Here is a 21,956-nt window from a genome sequence, read left to right on the forward strand (position 1 = left end):
ACAGATAGGGGAAATGTACGCGACTATGTTTTGATTGACCATTTTTCTAAAACATATTCTTTCTTCTATAAAATAAGTTTATCTATTCTATAAAAATATAATTAGAATTATTTTTCAGCACTGGGTGCCTTAGTCTCCCACATGAACTCCGCACTACATGAAACTTCCGGTGAACAAGGCCCTGAAAAGTTTTTGCCGGTGCGTGTAAAAATTTACCGCCTGGCGTGCGGATTTTGTATAAAGGTTGATTTTGGACAGGAGGCATCGTAACAGAGTTCAGTCTTGTCATGGAGAGCGTTCCAACTATCGAAACTGTGCAACAAGCACTCCACGCCCTGTACCGAAATCCCGATGTTGTTGGAAAAGAGAAGGCATCAGTTTGGTTGGGTGAACTGCAGCGATCGGTGAGTTCATCCACACTTGAGTTTACATGTGCTTTTGTTTTGACATTGCAGTACTTTGTGCGCCCAGGAACTAACTATTACTGATTGAAATGCAACTGTCTGTGATGTGTGTAGGAAGTTGACGCTTGAAGTGGAGTACATGTACGTCAAGCATCTACAAGTTTTGAATGTGACTTTAAATTAAGAATATAGGCCTATATCTATCTTATATGATGATGTATGTATCAGTGTCAGGTGATTGTACGCTCTCTCAAAATACTGAGGTAGAATTTGTGTGAGCAACATATATTTAGCAAAAGAAAGTAGAGATTGCCTGTTTTAGTCTCCAGTTTAAAAGTACAGAAAGAAATATGCATATGATAGTAACACTTTATACATGTAAGATAAAAATCAGTGTAGTAGGGGCCTACATGCCAAGAGGACATTTACTAAGTATAAAAGCAGATGTACTCTTAAATTGAGTTTTTATTTCTGTGGATTATGTCAGATGACAGTTTTTGTGATACAGATACTATTGCCGTCAGATTTCTTGTTTTCATAGCATGACTTATGCCATATGTCGGCTTCTGTGCAAAATTGATCAGGTCCAGGGATCACAAAGCAAACTTAGACAAGTCAAAATTTCAAATCACTTCAAAATTGTTATTTCTTACATAGCAAGCTCAAAATATAACTTGACAACGTAAATTCTGGATAAGCTATTGTGAACCCAAATTTCAGTTAAATTGACAGAAAGGACCATACCATGTTTAATGATTGAAATTTTGACTTAAACCTAAAATCGCCTTGTCATCCCGGGGTGAGATGTATACAAGAAAGAAATAAGGCCCTGCTCAGGTGAAGATGTGCTGAATGATGCCAAACATTGGTAATGAATACAGGTGAAAATATCCACAGGTAACAGTTCCAAAAAATGCGTGCTCATGTTTGATTCCCTGTTTGTCCCATGATGAGGCAAACACACCATTGTAATGTCTACTGTTATGAAAATAAGTGAAATATGAAGTCAACACATCAAGTTAACCATTGGATGAGGAATAACTGAAAAGAATCCACAGCACCATCGATAAGAGTGGAAATTGCAAATACAATGAGCAGGCCTCTGTGGTTGAGGTAGTTAGCATGCAGATGCAGCGCAGTGACCCAGGAGACTCTCACCAATGCGGTAACTGTGAGTTCATTTCAGCTCATGCTGGCTTCTTCTGCGGCCATACGTGGGAAGGTCTGCTAGCAAGCTGTGGATGGTGGTGGCTTTCCTCAGGGCTCAGCCCGGTTTCCTCTCACCATAATTTTGGCCACCATAGTATAAGTGAAATATTCTGGAGCACAGCATAAAACACCAATCAGATAAATGAATACTAATACACTGATAGTCAAAGCCTCACTTGTAAGATTGGCATGTAGCAAAGAGACAGATAATGGATCTGCTAAATATTTCCACATCTAGTGTCTGCATTCTGTGGCTAGTTAAGGGCATTTGATTAAATGTGGCATATTTGGCCTGATGAGCTTTACGTGTAAAGCATAATAACAAGTGGTGGGTGTTCCATAGTGTTGGCCTGTGTACACATTGAGTACTGTAATTTACAAAATTCAGGAATAAATGTTAAGGTAAATGTTATGGGTGGTATCTCAAAAAGTATTGCATATGTTGAGCATTGGTTTTGCATACATGTACAGCTCAATAGTTTGACAGGGATGTGCCATTGTTGATGTGCTGCCAGCATGTTAATTACCGTAAATTAGGAAGAACACGATCTTCATGTCTCTGTTGAATGGATGTTAAAGTAAATTTTTAAGAACTTAGCGTTTGCGTATTGAGCTGAAGTTTGCATTCTTGCTGCACGTGAGCTCTTGGTACCAAACCTATTTTTAATGAGCTGATGCTAAGGTATGGGTATGATAAGTGGTTTCATGCGCAGAAGGGCTAATTTTGTTGTCTCTTCATTTTATTTCTTTCATTATGTAGTATGTTCTTTCATTATGTAGTATGTTCTTACTGCCCTTGATTGAGTGGTTGGTACTGTAACATGACATCTAACAACATGTATATATGAGTTTATCTGACAGATTAAAAGACAAGAGACTTAGTAGTGGGGATTATCATCATAAGACGATGGCAGGTGGTCTACACCAGACTGGTTTCAACTTGCTTTAAACTCTTTTTTGTCCAGTGACACATCTGTGATAGCTGGGAGAGAAGCTCCCTGTAGTTTTATGTCCTGTCCACTCAGCCTGTATTTAATCTTCTCATATTCTATAGGGAACATGCAGCTGTTCGGATAGCGTTTGCACTGGATTCTTGTAAGATTGACATGCAGCAAAGGGCTCTTGTCTGTTGGAAATTTGAGCTACGTGTAGAGATTAGAAAAGAATGATGGGCAGTGGAACAGTTTTCCATTTTTTTCACCTTTTCACAGAAAATAGACATGCAAGATAACATGCAAAAATGTAACACAATCATTACCATGTTCATTTATTTACTCAGATAATGTTCAGTTCCAGTTCCCCTTTAGTCTGGTGTGATAACATAATTAGGCAAATTACCTACTCTGGCCTCTGGCTGTATATACTGCACTGTTAATGTAGGAGTGGAATTGGCATACATAGTAGGCCACAGTGGGAAGCTATTATATTCTCACTTCGTGCTGGTCAAAACAGTGGCAGTTGACACAATTTTCTAATGTATACACAAATCAGGCATCAAGCTCATATATGTAACCGAGGCTAACCATATATGCATGTGTAGTACATTACATATGTTCATCAAATAGGCCCACATTTAGAAAAAAACTGAAGGTTTTGATCCCACACTTTAAATGTGACATTGTGACCATGCATATAGAACACTTTTTGAGAGACATGAATGAAAGAAAGCTGTATGAACTTTATTTAAATAAACTGAACAACTATCTTATTTTTTGTCAGATTTCCTTATTAGTTTTGATACAGCTTGATTAGTTTGGCTGCCCAACAGTTTAGGAGCCCAGATCAAAAATGGCTCTAGATAGGGAGCTGGTGTATCGCCTAGATTGGGATATCATTTTTGTATTGTTGCTGTCTGCCTCTGTGGAAAATTTTGGCAAAGACACTTTTTGTAGCCTGTTAGTGTTAAACTCATGTTTTGCATCTCAAAATACAAGATTGTATTCATGCATATTTAATTCCGTGTTTTATCATTGTTTATTCACTTTTTTGTGTTGAAATTGAGTTGTTTTCAGTTGTTGATGGGTTTTTCCGTAAACTGTTATACAGCATACATTTGGTCAAATCTATATCTAGATAATTAAGAAAAAATTATGTCACATTTATTGCTGTGGGACCGTCTTATCATATGGTGTATTCTTTTATTATTTCAGGTTTTTGCTTGGCAGGTAGCCGATCAATTGCTCAGACTCAATCATGATCTGGAGTCCTGTTATTTTGCTGCTCAGACTATGAGGACAAAGGTAAAACAGATTAGTTGACAATTTTCATGTCTTGCTATTTAGTGAACACTGAGTTAAGGCTATACATGTACGTGGCTTTTATGCTTGAGAATAAGTGCCAAATGTGACAGAATAAAAGCTGTGCCAAGTAAAGTCTGTAATAAGGGAATGATTTATACTCTTTGTGTGTGTGTGTTTTAATTATCATCATGTGCTTTATTTTCTTATTTCCAGATTCAGTATGCTTTCCATGAATTGCCAGCTGCATCACATCAGGTAAATCTAGGCTTGTCATTATTGTGTTTAATGCAGATGCTTTCAGTTCAGATGTGTTCGTCACGCACTTATCAAAACTTTTCAGTGGCTGGGAAACATTAGGTTTTAGTTAAATCCAAGCCTTAGAGCATCCTTTAGATTCCACCTCCTTTGCTGTTCTCATGGCCATAGTGGCATTAAGAGGCGGCCAATAATGTGCTTAGGGCCATTTAGCTCATCTTACATGAAGTTTAGTGGGGGAGAAGCTCTGATTGCATGTATTACATTGTACAGTTACATGTAACAACTAACTTCAGTAAATATCAAAAAATAAAAGTAAAATAATTCTGTTTTACTTCTTGAAATCCCAACAAATGTTGTTGATCAGTATACAAATGTTTTTTTGTTTCTCTGCCAGTCTCTGCGTGACTCTTTGCTTGACCATGCATCAAAAGTTACAGTTGACACACCTCCCAGTATTGTAACACAGGTACAGAAACATTCATCTGACCATTTATCCACTCATACAGCTTTTGGCCAGATTTTTTTGTTTGTTTTTTTTTTCATAGTATCACAGTATTGTGTTAAGCACATCAACTCAAATCTGGCCTTGTATAAGTTGCATATTGCCAATTCTTAACATTTCATCTTCAACTCTATTATGTTTCCGTTACCATGGCTACTAGAAAATTTGTCAGTGCTCAATATTTTGAAGTGTTTTGTAAGAGTTAGTAAATTTCACTGGAATCCAGTTAGTGTGTTTGTACATGAACTTCATCTTCCTTTAAGAAATGGTTGGTTTTCTTTTAACACTTCACAGCTAAGCCTTGCTTTAGCTGACCTGGCACTGCAAATGGCATCATGGAAAGGAGCACCAACAGATTTGATTCAAAAGTAAGTGAAAAGATTTATTTTTAAAGTTTACCCCCTTTTTGTTTTGCTTGTATGGATTTCTTTTCTTAATCATTGAGTTGTCAACTTTTTCGTCATGTTAGAGAAATATATTCGCTTATTTTTTTTTTTTTTCTTTTGGCCATGTGGCAGGTGCACAGGTGAAAAAGTACAGGTGATCAGTTACTAATAATTTACATGGTACAGTTGCGTTCATATCCTTATTATTTAGCGTGTTGATTTTCACAGATTTGGAAACAGTATTCAGAACCTGCCATTTTTGTTGGAAGTGTTAACAGTATTGCCTGAAGAGGTGAGACAGTTTTAATTTCCTGACTATCAAATTATTATTGAAAAAAAAAATACTTAAATCAATGCTTTTTCAACATGGCTGTTGCTTTCAATTAACTTTGATTCTACTACATTTTTTCCAGCCACAGAATGGCTTTGTCTTTCTTAAGCTGTTTCGATCACATTTTCACATGATTTAGGTAATGTCTTTTGGGTAACATTTGGAATAATATTTATGATTATTATTATTATTATAATTAATTTTATTATTGTTATTTTAATGTTTGAATTATCACTATTTTTTGGCAGATTAATAGTCGTTCCCCTTCGACTAGGTGCAAACAGACGAAAAGATATCACAGAAGAGTTCCAGTCTGCTTCACCTGCCGTTCTTCATTTACTGGTTCGTTTCCCATGTACCTGACAGTTGTTGATTACAACTAGATTAAATAATTGTTTCATTGTTCTTCAACATATTTCAGAAGGCTCAGTATAACTTTTACAATAATGTTGTTAAAATGTAATTCCAAATGTCTGACCTGTTTGATTCAAAGTTTTATTTTCCTTTGAGTCTTTTATGTTTTTAGTGAAAACCTCAGGATTAAACTGAGGTATTGAACAAGAACATTCTTGAAGATTAACTTACTTATCTACCTGACCTGTTTCTTTTGGATTTGGAATATCCATCTTACTGATTGACCATCACACAACATGCGCATGCGGGCAACTATGAAATGACTGACAGATTAAAGCCTGGCATAATACTTGAAACCATCGTTTAAACCAAATGAGGGCATACTGAGCACAACAAACAACTGGAATCAAAGCTTTCCATGTCTTTCTTCACACGTTTGAGGATGTTTTTTTATTTCTGCATGGCTGACTTGACTTATGTGGCAAAGTGTTCAAGACGCTCAAATTACAGCGGTAAGAATGTCAACACTTCAGGATAGGATACATATTAGTCCATCATAATCTTTGTTGTGCAAGTGCTAGTATAGATGATTCCACAGAAAATGTCTTAATTCCCTAATGAAAACAATAGATGTTTATTAAAGTTCAGTATTGGTCAAAATTGAGGATAAAAAAATTGTCATTACCTTTGGCAGTACAATATCTCCAATTTGTGTGTTTTGCGTTGACAGGAGGCGTGTCTGGAGAGCTGTCAATCAGACCCCAAGATCCAGGTGAAGGTGTTCCGATGTTTAGGAAGCTGGTTTGGGATAGGAGCTGTTCCCCAGAACAACACCAAACTTCTCATGGCACCTTTCCCAAGCGCTGGTGAGAATTTCACACTTTCAAAACTGCTCATACGTCTGTTTGGTAGATTTTTATTTCAGTGAAATGAGCATTGCGAACTGGTTAATTGTTTCCAGGAATATCTGGCATTTATTGCAGTTCTCTACCAAGTAATATGCAAGAAAAATGTAGTTCCTTCTTACATGTTAAATACGAAATATTGTAGACTTATTGATCTTGTGTCTGGTCAGAGAATGAGTCTTAGTCATTTCAGTTTTTGATTCGAAAAAATGTTTTCTGTAGACAATGTATGATGTGTATATTTTGTCTCTATGTCAGATGTCCCACCAGTGTACTAGCAGCCTGCATGAAGCTGCCACAGATTGTATCTGCAATGCTCTGTATTGTGCAGAGGTGAGTACAGCAAATATTGTACATTACACTTACATTTAGAAGATCTAAAGATCTAAGGTTACCCCTTTTTTATGCACCCATTAAAATAACCCCGTGTGAAAATTAAAAATAATTTGATTTAAACAGATTGTTGCCTAACTTGTTTACTTAACAGTAGACAAAGTCTTTCAGTTGCCAGATACTTTTAAACAGTAATTATATTTTTTCTCTTGGGATGAAGAACAGAATGTAGTTGGAAAATTCTATGTGTGATTCATTTAATGTGCCTTACAAGTATGACTGACAAGTCCTTACTGATGAATATATTATTGGTTTTCTTTAAGAACAACATTGGTTGTGTATTATTCATATTTTAGAAATAATGTACATTTTGCAACTACAGGATATCACAAATAACCTTCCATTGGCTGAGCTGTTGTTACAAGGGGGTGCTGTCCTTGGTGGAAGGATATCAGATGTCGGTTGCTGAAGAGGATATGGATAAGTAAGTCATCCAGTTCTTGTGCTGTTTTTGTCATATTCATTTTCCTAAGTGCAATTTTAGAGACAAATAAACATGATAAAATGACTTTTGGTGCCGATATTTTTCAATATATAAAATCATCCCTACCTACCCCCAACCCCCCCCCCCCCCACCACCCCCACCCCCCCCACCCTCAAATATTTTTCCTTTCTGCTAATTTTTCTGGCATAATGCAAGGATGGCATATGTATGTGAAAAAGTCTGTGACCTGTACATGTGATTGTATTTAATGTTTTCTAAATTCTTTTAAAACCTTCACCAAGCAAGTGTTGTGCTAGAATGTATCTTCTGGTAGCTGTGATGTGGCCCTATGTCAAGAGATTATCAGCCTGTGAAAGATTGTCTCTAGCCATGCTGCTCCAGGAGTAATTCAGAGGACACCTTTATACAGTGAAACATAGCTTAGCTAAATGAATAAGAATATAAAAATTATGTTGATTTTTTTTTTCTTTTTTGTCTAGATCTGTGAATTACTGTAGGATTTTCACCGAGATGGCAGAGTCAGTGTTAGAAAGTCTTAGTGTCCACCCCCACCCAGGTAAGTTGTCTGTGTAGGCAGACTGTTTTGTATTTTTGAATTTTACTTAAACAAAGCTCAGTTACATTTTCTCATTTTTTTTTTAAAAATATTATTAACTTGTCAATAAGTTCCTGTCACATGCAAACTTGCTTTCTTTGTTATAGCCACTGAACAGGTTACAGGAGTACATTTTGTAAATGTTAGGTCATCTTTGTCACTTCACTATATGGTATCTTCTTCTGTATTTTCAGGGACTAGGGGACTTCAGAATACTAGAACTGCTGTTAACATGTGTGGGGCATCATCAGTACGAGGTATAAATAACTTTTCCGAATAAACAGTCCTGATTGCAAACAGTATTATGCTGTGTACTATTTTTGAAGAAAAGTGTATTGGTTTTGAAAATCACTGGTCATCTTTCCCATCATGGTTTAACAACATCTCAGAATATTGTGTCAAACTAACATACTCTTGAAGCCATTGTCAGAAGAGAATCCTTACATGTATCTTTTTGTGAAACATTTGTAAAATATTTTACCCTAAAGTAGATATAGTATCCTGCTGATCACCTTGGTATGGAATGAAGGTTAAGTCATTCCCAATGTAACAGAGCACAGTCTGATGAAATATCTTTTTAATCTCATATCACTAATTGGTGTAGAGAAATGGTGAATAAATCTTTCTTCTGTGCCAGGTAGCTGAGATAACCTTCAACTTTTGGTACAGACTGTCAGAAGACCTGTATCAGAAGAATGATGAGCACATCACGTCCTTATTCAAACCTTTTATACAGAGATTAGGTCATAGCACTCTGTAGACACTGCCAGATTGATCCAGACCATGTGAGTTATCACCCCTTAACTCAACTTAATTACCGCCTGTATTTAGTGTTTTGGCAGTTTTTCAGTGGAAATCATGTTCTTTTTGCCAGATTTTAACTTGACTCACCATTTTTTTCTATTTTAAATTATACCTTCTTGCTCTATCACAGAACACATTGTAATTGTTCCCCTAACCACACCACGTTATTTGCCAGTGACAAGGCCTGAATATACTGATTTAGCGACAAACCACAGAAAGGATGAAATGTATTATTTCATGCTGAATCTTGTCTCTGTTTTTGATCACAGGAAGGTGTACCAAACGAAAGTGATGACTTTTATGACTTCAGGATAAAGTCCTCCGAGCTCATCAAAGATATTGTGTTTATTGTTGGTTCCTCTTTCATGTTTTACTCATGTAAGTAAATAAATAAAAAAGCTTAAATCCATAATTTTAGTAGAAATGTGAGCATACAGGGTATTCATTTAGAATTAGAGAGAGGCACCTCCGTGGCTCAGTTGGTTGGCGCGCTAGTGCAGCGTAATGACCCAGGAGCCCTCTCACCAATGCGGTCAAGACCAGCTCATGCTGGCTTGCTCTCTGGCCGTACGTGGAAGGTCTGCCAGCAACCTGCGGATGGATGGTCGTGTGTTTCCCCCTGGGCTCTGCCCAGTTTCCACCCACCATAATGCTGGCCGCCGTCGTATAAGTGAAATATTCTTGAGAACGGCGTAAAACACCAATCAAATAAATAAATAAATAAAATAGAATAAAATAGAACGAAGTCAGAGCTCAAAAGTAAACGAAAGCCTTTATGTCACAATCACTGGTGGCAAGAGTATCCAAAGTTATCTACTGCAGGGCAGCAGAAGACAGCTTTCAGCACCTGGTGCTTACCTTTTCTGAACTCCCTAGACATGATAGTTGCCAGTACATCAGCCCTTTGTGTGTGCGTCATAATACAGTGAACAGTCTGTTTGTGGATCTGATAGTTGATCCATCAAGTTTCATCAAGCACAAATATGTTAATTATGTCAATGCATTTGCAGATGTTTGAAAACCTTAAAGCACCTTCAACAACGTGGGATATGTCAGAAGCTTCTCTGTTTGTCATGAGTGCTGTTGCCAAAAACATACTGCCGTAAGTCAACCTTAAGTAATTGTTTTGTTTCTAGAAATCATATTAGTGTTTTAATAAAATTTAAGGAACCATCCTCAGCCCTCCAGAGAGTTTTATATCGGAATAACACCTGTTTATGTTTCATTAATCCCCAGAGAAGAGTGAGATTGTACCTCAGGTGATAAAGAGAGATTGATATCAGAATAACACCTGTTTATGTTTCGTTAATTCCCAGAGAGGAGAATGAGATTGTACCTCAGGTGATCCAGGCTATCCTCAGTCTTCCAGAGAACACCCACATCGCTGTCAGACACACCAGTATACAGCTGATCGGCGAGCTCTGCGAGTGGATAGAACATCACAAACAAGTGCTAGGTAAACATATCATGTATGCTGTTACTCCAGTGTGATCAGCTGCCGCTGTAGTGTAAGGTAACTCTGAGGTTGTCAGTTGACACTGTGGTGGTGAACGGATGTTAATTTGTTTACAAAGTTTTACCAATGTTTTTGTCTTCAGTTTTGATTCCTGTCTTAATCTTAGATCATAAACATGTAATGTAATTTTGACATTAGTATCATAAGGATATTGTCTCACCAATGCGGTCGCTGTGAGTTCAAGTCCAGCTCATGCTGGCTTCCTCTCCGGCCGTAAGTGGGAAGGTCTGGCAGCAACCTGCGGATGGTCGTGGGTTTCCCGGTGGGCTCTGCTCAGTTTCCTCCCACCGTAATGCTGGCCGCCGTCGTATAAGTGAAATATTCTTGAGTACGGCGTAAAACACCAATCAAATAAATAAATAAAATAAACCACACGGATATTATCTGATACTAATTCCAATATTTCCTAAGATGCCTTCCTGTTTCTACTTTCCCTGAACACAGAACCAGTGCTACAGTTCCTTCTGAGCGGTTTACAGAACCCACAGCTGGCCACCGTGGCAGCCACTTCGCTACAGAGCGTGTGTAGCATGTGTCGTGATCAGATGACAGACCATTTCACAGGGCTCATACAGATTGTACAAGCTGTAGACTCCTTCAGTGTCTCCAATGAAGCTGCTTTGGGTCTTCTTAAAGGTCAGTGTGAGGCCGACATTTCATCATCCTTTAAACTTTATTGCATAATCATGAAGATAGACGTCCCTCTCTGGCTAAATGTTTAGGTGCTTCCCTGACTTGTTCAGCTGGTCCCTTAGAAAGGAAGTGTAAGTGTTTGAATTCAGGGTCCTTTACTTTATACTACGTGACTGTTGTGATGTAATGTGTTACATGCTCACACACTAGACATGAGTGAAAGGGAGATATTCACCTGTTTTCATTACGTGCTGGATGACTTGCTGGCATCTGTTGGCATCAGTTTTATTTTTGGTATTTGGTCTTTGTTTAGGTACTGCCACCATATTGGGAAGGATGCCCCATGACAAAGTTACAGAGGGTCTCAAACAACTGTGTTCATTTCAACTTACACCTCTACAAAAGGTAAACTCAGCATGAAGGGGATAGTGCAATGACTGTCCCATTGTTGGCCCGTATCAGTATAATGGCTTGGGCGGGGCGGCGTACTTGCCTTCAGTAATTTGTCTCAGTGAAGCAGCACTAGATAAAAGAGCGGTGGAAATACGTCCTGCAACAAGGAGGCACATTACATGCACTCTAAGGATTCCTTTGTTTCCTTTGTTGAGTATGACGTTAAACCCCAAGCACTCACTTACTCAATCAAAAGGTAAACAAAGTGTCTCTTCACTGCAAACAGTACACAGATCACAAATTGCTGTTTTTGTTCTTGAGATATATGTGTCGATGTAGTATACATATTAATTTTTTAGAAAGATGTAGATTGTATAAACTTGCCTGTTTCATGTTGTTATAGATTTAAAGTCTACCTGAAGTTTGCTTAGGTGACTTGTCTCTCACCAGTGAGAATGACCTTCACATCTGCTGGTGAAAATCTCATCACATGTGAGAAAGTTCATCAGTTACTTGCCAGAGTTTGATTGTTTATTCGGGAATTATGGATTCCTTCACCCATGCGACTAACCGTCATTGTATGTAAATTTCAGTACTCTTAGGACTTTAAACACGAGTGAATGTTGACCTGGACCATGATTTATCTTTTGTCTGACAGCTGCTGGAAGAGGAGACAGGACCACCTACAAAAGATAAAAACAAAGATCCCACTGTGTGGCTAGATAGATTAGCCGCCATATTCAGGTGAGACAGCAATCTTAGAAACGGCTCCAGCTTGCATACTATACTCATAAAACATTGTAAAACATGATTTGATGCTTCAAAATTTTGCAGATTACCATAAATCACATCATTTCTAAGGATATGTTATTAACTATTAAACTATCCTACTTTGGGAGTTAAAGGGACAAATTGAGGCAGACGACTCCTATGTGCATATGAGGCGGTTAATGTTTGCACTACATGTATGTTTTTGTGATCCCTTGTCTTTGGGAAAGGTGCTGTCCAATCATACTATTTTGAAGGGGGCGCCCACGCCTCAGTTGGTTAGCACGCTAGCGCAGCGCAAGACCAGCTCATGCTGGCTTCCTCTCTGGCCGTATGTGGGAAGGTCTGCCAGTAACCTGCGGATGGTTGTGGGTTTCCCCGGGCTCTGCCTGGTTTCCTCCCACCATAATGCTGGCCACCGTCGTATAAGTGAAATATTCTTGAGTACGGCGTAAAACACCAATGAAATAAATAAATAAATACTATTTTGGTATATTTGTATCATTTCTTTGTTACATTTATTCTATACTGTAACAAACTTTACAACACCGTTACTTCTTCCATGGACATTTGCGTTTTACAACAATGTCCAGATATTGATTTATATTTATAATATATATATTGATTTCAGACATACTAATCCCACCATTAACAATGGCCAAATCCATCCCTGTCAGCCTGTGATACAAGAGGTAAGTTCAAAGAAAACAGCACTGAATTTCACTTTTTGCGTGCTAACATTGTTGCTAATGTATAGATTCAGAAGAATAAATGCCAGAAAGTTGATGTAGCACTTAAGTCTGATGTGTGAATATGGGTTTTCATAACATTGTAATTCCATTTAATTTTACTATTGTCAGTCATGTGGATCATGTTCTTTTACTCATTATCCTACTTGTTGTGTTTTCAAAGGTTTGGCCAGTGTTGTCAGCAGCCTGTGAGAAGTATCAGGCAGACGTCAGAGTGATAGAGAGGTTTTGCCGCTGTGTACGATTTGCTGTCCGCTGTGTGGGGAAAGGATCGGCATCGTTATTAACTCCCTTAGTTTCACAGGTAACCCGAAAAGATCTGTGATTTTTGTAATCTTTAAATTATCAAATGTGGTATTAAATTATAAAAAAAATTTTTTTCCTTTGCCGTGACATTTTGTAATTGTATTGAGACAAGTCTTCATGGCAGCTTACCATATTTACTGGTATAACTCACAAGCTTCAAACTTTTTGAAAGAAATAACAGCACTAGACCAGATGTATACAAAGTAATCCGCAGGAAGGTTAAAGAATATAATTTTTTTATTTTTATGATGTTGCATAACTGAAATCATGCAGGTTAAGACATTCAAAAGCGGTGCCATGTTATCAGGCTTACCCAGTGAGGCAGGAGTTATTTCCATAACCCCAGGAGGCGTCTGCTTCCACTTGCGTCACCCAAAGCCTGTATTGTCTTTTAACAATATGTATGTGGGGTAGGAGTGAGGTGACATCGTGTTTCTGGGTTCTCTAACATGGCGCATCTCATGGTCTTGAAGAATTCCTTGTTATAAATTGACTTATAGAGTTTTGTCAGAAAAAAAGTCTGACTCTATAAATCTTTTTTCACCCCTCTTCCCACAAAACCCTACATGGTTGGGTCAGTTGTTATTTTTTCTTCCAGTTATAAACGATTCTGAATGGTCTACCTGTTCTGGGAGAAGGTGTGTCAAGTGTATTTAACTCAACCTCTATGAATGGCATCTATCCATGACAGAAACATAACAGTAAATGACAGACATGTTGTTGTTGTAGATGGTAACACTGTACCAGTCCCACCAACACTCTTGTTTCCTGTACCTGGGCAGTATACTTGTGGATGAGTACGGTGGGGACCAGAGCTGTGTGCCAGGCTTACTGGAGATGTTACAGGTAATCCTTCAACCCCTCATCAGACTTTTATTTATCCAAGTATTTACACAAAAAATTCACCATGAATGTAATACATTGCCTACTGTGGCTAACTTATTGAGACTATTTAAGTTCACTACATTGCTGTAAAGAGTATTTGAACTATGTGAGAGAAACCAGCCCTTATTTATCCAAAGTCAGTTTTCAACTTTCATGGCCATTTTTTTCATGATCCCAAGTCATCCTATTTGGTATACAGACTGAGAGAATATCAACCTGAAGTCCTTACTTCCTCCGAGGAGGCTATGTCTTTACCAGCGTTTATTTGTCTAAGTATCTATCCACAGCATTACAGAAAATGTTATCAAATATTTGGCTGAAGTATTGTTCATGGCCTTCCTATAAACCAGACACTAATCTATTCAATTTCAGCACTGATCTTGATCTATATTCAGATCCAGAAACTATTTTTCACAATCGTCAGATAAAACACAAATACAGAGTATTGTCCCTTTGTTATTATTGAAGGACGTGTGAAGTTACAGTTTCATATTTTATGTTTAAATTTTTTTTTTTTAATATCGTTTAGTGTCATTCATCAGATAGATTGACTGCATGTTGGAAGAGATCTTGTGAGCTCATTCTTCCTTGTTTGCTGTTACAGGCTTTCTGTGTACCCACGTTTAAAATCTTAGAAGAACCGAATGGTCTAAGAAATCACCCAGACACAGTTGATGATCTGTTCAGATTAGCTTTACGGTAAATACATCTACATTAGTCTGTTATTTTCATCACGTCATATGGAATACTGACTTTGACTAACTGTTTATATGTAAAATATTTTGATGGTGTACTGAAAACTAATTTTTATCGTTGGTCATTATTGTGTTTTGCATATTTATGCCACTGCCGTATTGATACAGATATGAACATTGTTATATTGTCTCTGTAAAGTTTTGCTAAATGCAACTTAAAGCACTGTAAGTTAAAAAGTTTCCTACATATATATATATATATATATAGGAAAAAAAATAATAAAATGCCTTTTCAACTTTCTACATTCTGTTATATTCCGGATAACAGAATGTAGAAAGTTGAGAAGGCATTTTATTATTATTTTTTCGCATGTAAATTCTCCTCACCAGGGAATCTTTCTCTGTTTCTTTAAATATATATATATGCATACATATATACATATACATACATATATATATACATATATATATATATATATATTCCTTGAAAATAACATGAAGTTTGAAACTGCAGTTGGAATATAACAGAATGTGTAAAGTTGAGAAGGTGTTTTATTGTTTTTTTCCCTATGTAAATTCTCTTCACCAGGGGAGTTTTCTCTATTTCTCCAAACATATATACATATCTATATTATTGACACTAGGTAAAAAGGTGTGTACAGTTTCTCATGGAAGACAGTGTTTATGAGACTGTCTGCCCACCCCATGACTCATGCCTCTATGTTGGTGCTGTTGAAGGTTTACCCAGCGCTCCCCAGTCTCCTTCCTCCAGTGTCCGATGGCTAAACCCATCCTGTGTTGTGCAATAGCTGCTGTCTCTCTGGACCATAGGGATGCTAATGCTTCCATCATGAAGTATTTGACTGACTTCATCAAAAGTGCCAGGGATAATGAGGTAAGTTGTTGGTTTTCTTCACCTTTTACAGTGGATGAACTGTTGTAATGCTATATTCAGCTCTCTGAGGTTTGTTCCACTGTATTATGCATTATAAGCTTTTTCAGTGAGATGGAACAAAATTCAAGTAAACTGAACTAAAATCATCTCTTGATTAAAAGAACTGTGGTTTGTCATCAGTTGTCCGTAGCACGAAGACAGCTGTGTGTTCATGGGGCCAACAACACTTGAGTTGACGTTTTCTGTAAGTGAAAACCGCTTCTTCAGTATGGTGTACATATCTGATCTCTTCCACCCATATAAATAGAAAATATTTGAGGTTGGTACAACAATCAGATGAGAAAATGATTTGGCCTGAATGGTCTCCCTTTGATGTTTTGCAGGACAAAGCTGACTTCGAGTGCCGGCAAGGTCTGGTGTTGTCCATGTTACAGGAGCACGGACAGGCACTCACCCATGCCCTCCTGCACGCCTGCATCTTCTCCCTGCCCTCCTTCATGATGGCTGACATCGCCGATGTCATGTACGAACTCATGCTCATTGACAGACCTGTAAGTCTTGCTTCTGTAATTTAGACTGATGTGTAAATGACAATCATTGTGCTGCGCAGCATCTCATTAATGCTTTTATACATTACCCAAGCTTCAGACAATGTTTTAAATGTATTCATTGTGAAACCTTTTCAAACGTCCTCCTACAAGGTGAATCATTGAGTGGGGTAAATTAACCTGTGTGGGTTTGTACGTGTCAGACACAGACACATGTTTTTTTGTGAATTTTACCAAAGACTTTGCCCAGTTTCCTCCCATGAAGGTTGAATAGTGTATGGAAGTCAGCTAGAATACTCATTTGTGTGTTTCAGATTTTCTGTAAGTGGTTAGAATCGTCCCTGAAGAGTTTACCGACAGAGAGTAGCGGAGGCTCTGTGACAGCCACTCACAAGCAGCTCACAGATTTCCACAAGTCTGTTACAAGGTCAGTAGTCAAGGTCAGGCTGTCAGTAGTGTTAGGTGAACCAAATGTGAAAATGTAACTGAAGGACTGGGGGCTACATTGGAGGCCTGACCTAAGTCTTCCAAGAAGCCAGCCAGCGTTTAATGTGAGGGGGTCATGCGGTAGTACAACATGGCAGACTTTGGCAGTAGCCCAGGAGTCAGCTCATGTCAAGCTTTTATGTTTGTTTTTTCAAGTTTTCAGCTTCAAACTGTACACTCCAGTTCATAGAAAGTTCCAGATGTCACAAAGATTCATATAAACTGAGGATCCAAAGGCTGTCTAGGTTTATAGCCATGTGGGTTTGGTTTTTTTTTCTGCAAGAAAGAAATCCTGGTCTTGCGCACTGAACACAGCCACTTATGCCATTTTTATGGGAACATTTGCTGTAGCTCACCTTCTTCTCTGTCTTGTTTTTTTTCAGTGCTGAAACCACCAAGCAAGTCTCCCATGCGTTGAGGGATTTCTCCGCCTGTACAGATGAGATTGACCTCTGTCCCTTTGTAGATAGCCAAATGTTTTAGCCGTGTGTGTTAGTGTGTTGTCGATCGTGTGGGTGGCCGAGAATTGCCAGAAAATTGTGAAACTGCGAAATACTCAAAGAATGCCTGAATAGCCCCACAGCCAACAGAATGCCCATGTTACAGCCACGTGAGGATGTTCTCAAACATGAATGGATTTCATTCAGAAACTTTCAGTTGTGCAATACTAGTCAGAAAACCTGCATCTGGACTTATACTCTAGTATTGAAACAGCTTTCTGGATGTAAAAGTAGAATTGCGAGCAGTAGTGTCATGTCAGTTGACGTGTGTGCTGGGACAGCTGTGTCACCCTAACCATTGTTGCTGCTGGAGTTCAGTACAGCCTCAAGTACATTGTGGTGAAGCTGTACCGCACAGTGCTCAGGGACTAAACATTACTTGAATACAGTATAACAGCTGTAGTGATGACAAAAATGAAATGTTTTCTCCACAAGTACAGTTGTTATTCTGTTGTTTTGTTAAGGACACATAAGTACTTATGCCAATTAACCAGTTGTAAAACTTGGCATTTTCTTGGTTATTTCACATATGTACCTCTTTTCAAACAAAAGCCTCGTGTCTAATATGCTAGGCATCGGGACATGATAAGGTGCACGACTTCTGACAGCTGGCACTTGAGGCAAGTTTAAGTTCTGGCCTTGGGACAGGACATTTCTCCATTCCCTATTCTCACTGTTCATGGAGATTTCATGACAACAAGCTGTCGATGAATTCGTTTTCGTAGTGTTCAGTAAAAACCTCAAATATTGCATGTAAGCTTGTACATTGTGACTTGCCCCAGGGGTTTATGGTTTACCCCAGGAAACTTGTCTATTCCACCTATAAAACTGATGTCCATTATAAATAAATAAATAAATAAATAAATATAAATCTGCTACTTTAAATCTTAGCTCATCACTGAAACAAATTCTTAGTACTTGTTATGAAATAATAGTCATAACAGTGTTGTGTTCTTCTTACTATTTACTTGTAAATACTTGTGTCAAGCTGAAGTTTGTCATACTTATTTTTCCAGCTGAAAATTTTTCAGATTCTTGAAATTTAAAGGGTAAACCCATCACTGAGAGGCAGTTATTTGAAATCCTTACAAATGGTTTTGGATACCTGGATGTGGGTGAATTCTTGGCTACTCCATATATAGAAAGCTAGGCATGCTGGATGTATTGTATCAGAGGGGAGCTATCAGTGGCATATTGAACACCACCCTGCCTGTTGTTGACATTCTTAATATTCTCATTGTGACTGTTGATATTGTGTATGTAGACATGAAAGATGATGAGTGCTGATCCTGCGTGTAAATAGTTTGTACATAAATGTATGTCTTATGTTGCTACATTTCTTGATTATTTGCAGCCTTCTTCAGTGTGTGTGTACTGAAATTAAAGTTAAATAGACAGCTATTATTTTTGTCAGTTGTTTTGAAGTGGCAATACTTGCCTTAATGTTGTAGCAGTGGGAAAATGATCTTAAAATACTTCCCATAATGTTGTAACAGTGGGAAAATGATCTTAATATTTTGTATGACACACCCATATTTGTACTTGTATGTGAGTGAGGTGAATACTGGAACATGGCAAGCTGAAGAGGTGTTTATTTTAGCTCCTCATGATGTATTGGGTGATATTTAGCCCTGAAACAGGACTGAGTATTTTATTATTTATAGCTCTCAGCTGTACATAACAAAATAATATAAATGTACTCGGTCTTGTTTCAGGACTCGGTGATATTATACAGTTTACCATTCACCATATAATGGAATACCCAATGTCTGATTTTTGCCATTATTTGAATGTCTAGTTTTAGTACTGTACTTACTGAGATGTAGTGGGTGTATTTTTGCATAAGCCAATCTCATCATAAACAAAACTGGGCTAATTTTTTGTATCTTTACAATGCACCACGTCTTTCCTGATGCAAAATGTATGGAATACAGATCCTGTAGCCTGTAAATTGAGTACATTTATATGGAGCCACAAGCTGTTGGCTTGAATTTACTTCACACAGACAAGCAAGTTTTGCACTTTGTTCTAGAATCATTGAATATACTTATAAGCTGTAGTGTTTGCATGACTAAAATTTGCTTTATGGAGAGGACTTACGTGCTACTCTGTTCATGTATGTACACAAACACCGTGTTTTCCCCTGGAGAGTTGTAGTATCATGTAAATAAAAACCTGTATGCTGATGGCTTGTTTGGAATGTCGAAGGTCCTAAGGCTAGGTATGGGTGCCGGCTGTTCCTGTGACGCTCACCTTTGTCTGCTAGAGGTCTTCGTGTGAGAAGAGCATCACAAAGTTGAGGATGAATTACCTATCATTTGTCATCAACTGCAGAATCTGTGACCTGAAATATTCCTCAGTAACTGTCATGAATGCCCCTTCGGCCACCTGGAGTTCATTATGTCTATTTTGGTGTTGATTAAGCATGTAACTTCTGGTATTTTTTTATCACCTTGCAATCAGTTTGTATTTATCTTTTTTTATGAGTTTTACTGTCATCTCTGGGTACTTAATTCATTTTTGTCAATTTGCAATGTGTTATTTACATTTATGTAAATGTATATTTTGAAGTAAACTTCGGGTTCTACCTAACCATGGCTTAAATTGGGTTTGTTAGGCAAAGAAAAGTTTTAACTAGAAATGGGATGGGTTTTGCTCCAAACAGTTGGCTTGTGATCATGAGTGGTGCTTTATCTGTTTATCATGACGTCCAGACGTCAGTAGAATTTCATCGACAATCTAATCAGAACTGTTTCTGCCTGGCTGATACTTACTTCAAGAACTGCTACTGCTATATTGACTTGAACAACATTGAATGTTAGCAACAGAATAGATTTTTTAAGAACTGAATGCTTTATGCCATGCATACAACTTCATTTTAATAAATATCTAAACCCTCTTGAAGTATTGAGATTTTTTTTCTTTCTTTTTTTTTTTTTTTAATATAGTTTTTTTTTTATCCACAGTATTATTTTTCACTTGCCATATGTTACCCTTCTTAGTACAGTGCAGTGCATTATTGTTTTTTGTCTTATTTCTGTATATTCTGTCTGATTCCGTGACAGATGTGTGGGATTTAAGCTATGGCCAACATGATGACAAATCAAACTGAATCTCATACTCCTCCAAAGTGAATCATAGTTGATAAGAGAACTGCATATATCCTGCAAGAAATTTGTTAACTAAATTCCATATGTTTACCTTTAATTACCATTCACTATTCATATGTAGGCCAAATTAAAATAAAGTATTGCATGTACATGTATTTAGTTTTTGTAGAAAACAGACACCTGGTGTTACCTATACGTTCAGGAAGTATTCTATGGTAACGTAATTCTAACATAGCATTAAATTTATTCTGTGCTGTCATCAAAATAACGAAGTAGGCAGTGGTGAAAAATAGGTTCTAGTTTTTCCAAATCATATTTTAGAGCACATGCAGAATTCCTGCAGGAAGTGTAATTTTCCACCTATGATCAATGGAGCTGACCTTGACTTGCAAACGCTCATACTTGATACTTGATACCACATTATTTCACAGTTTTTGTTTTTCAGTTTTAACAATTCAGTTATCAGATGGCTAAACAATGATATGTACATAGAGAAAATAATGTTTTTTCACTAGTTTCATCTGATTTGATTGGTTCAGAATGTTAAGCCACAATAATGTATCCTGTAATGCGTTAATTACTTGTCTTTCATTTTATTTAGTGATCAATTTTATTTTCCCCTATGAATTTTAAATCAGTTTGTCTTTTTTTTTTTTTGTTGAAATATATATTTTTTACATTTCTTCATCTGTACGGATTTTTTTATTTATTTAGTTCTTGTATGTTTGAAGAGAATATACTACTGGCACAAGACTGAATGCACATTTAGTCCTTTTCTGTGTTGATGAATATTAAGATCTGGCGATCACTTGAACATTTTGGTTTGAGAGTATGTGTTTATAAATTATGTCTGTGTTGTCCAACTACCTTGAAGCTTGTTCCATCAAATCTCCATTGCTGTCAAAACCAAAAGCCTCACAGTTAACGCTGAAGTCATAACTCCATGGTTTGGCCCAAGCGTAAGGTTCGTCTATTCATCACACGACAAGAAAGTGAGCTTACACATGAATAGCGAGCCTTTTGGCACACTGAATTGTTGTCAGCCTACTTCCATAATACTGTGCCAAGCTTTAGCAGAGCCATGATACTAAGGCCTGAAATAGTACATGGTAAGTAGTGCGTATAAACATTCATTGTAGATCTTGTATAATTTCACAGGTGCATGGATGTAGGTTACATGCAAGACACATAAATATTTCATATTTTAGGTACTTTTTTGAAGGAAATGTACATCTCATTGGCAACTATGATAATGGCAACATCGTGTGGTAATCACTGTCACGTTTTAAGACATGCTTCCTCTTTTATGTCAAGATTATGGGTTTTAATATTGGAAAATATATGCTTAGTGCCATAAGCAAAGCATACAATGTCTTGATAACAACTATAAAAGAGCAAATTTTGTAAAATAACTTTTGTAAATAAACCAATAATGACTCGACTATTTCATTCTGGTTTGTGTTTATATATATATATATATTGGCTACGAACGGCGGGTACACGCTAGGTGCGGATTCAGTTCTGTCTTAGACATGGAATTTCTAGACCTACCCCCTCCCACCCCCCGCCCCCAACAAGCCCACTATTTGCGAGGTTGTGGTCAGAATAAGCGATTGATGACGCTCATGGGACTGTATTTTAGAAAT

At 37.5% G+C, this 21,956-nt stretch overlaps 1 protein-coding gene across 1 annotated transcript; it reads left to right on the forward strand.

Annotated features, from left to right (window-relative positions):
* Window positions 1-213: 213 nt before the first annotated feature.
* Window positions 214-20,092, forward strand: LOC135467053 (transportin-3-like). Its single transcript, XM_064744816.1, is given in 31 exon segments — window positions 214-404; window positions 3,764-3,853; window positions 4,067-4,108; window positions 4,506-4,577; window positions 4,908-4,981; window positions 5,228-5,299; window positions 5,579-5,672; window positions 6,415-6,541; window positions 6,828-6,922; window positions 7,305-7,346; window positions 7,348-7,406; window positions 7,907-7,961; window positions 7,963-7,983; window positions 8,217-8,279; window positions 8,660-8,764; window positions 8,766-8,807; window positions 9,096-9,182; window positions 9,184-9,204; window positions 9,837-9,928; window positions 10,143-10,282; window positions 10,787-10,978; window positions 11,289-11,380; window positions 12,027-12,112; window positions 12,768-12,828; window positions 13,049-13,189; window positions 13,921-14,037; window positions 14,681-14,775; window positions 15,510-15,666; window positions 16,050-16,217; window positions 16,529-16,641; window positions 17,084-20,092. Coding segments are annotated over 31 exon segments (2,832 nt in total). The 5' UTR covers window positions 214-287; the 3' UTR covers window positions 17,184-20,092.
* The last annotated feature ends 1,864 nt before the right edge of the window (window positions 20,093-21,956 follow it).

The sequence above is a fragment of the Liolophura sinensis genome, chromosome 1 (genome assembly GCF_032854445.1).
Source record: "Liolophura sinensis isolate JHLJ2023 chromosome 1, CUHK_Ljap_v2, whole genome shotgun sequence".
NCBI classification, from domain to species: domain Eukaryota; kingdom Metazoa; phylum Mollusca; class Polyplacophora; order Chitonida; family Chitonidae; genus Liolophura; species Liolophura sinensis.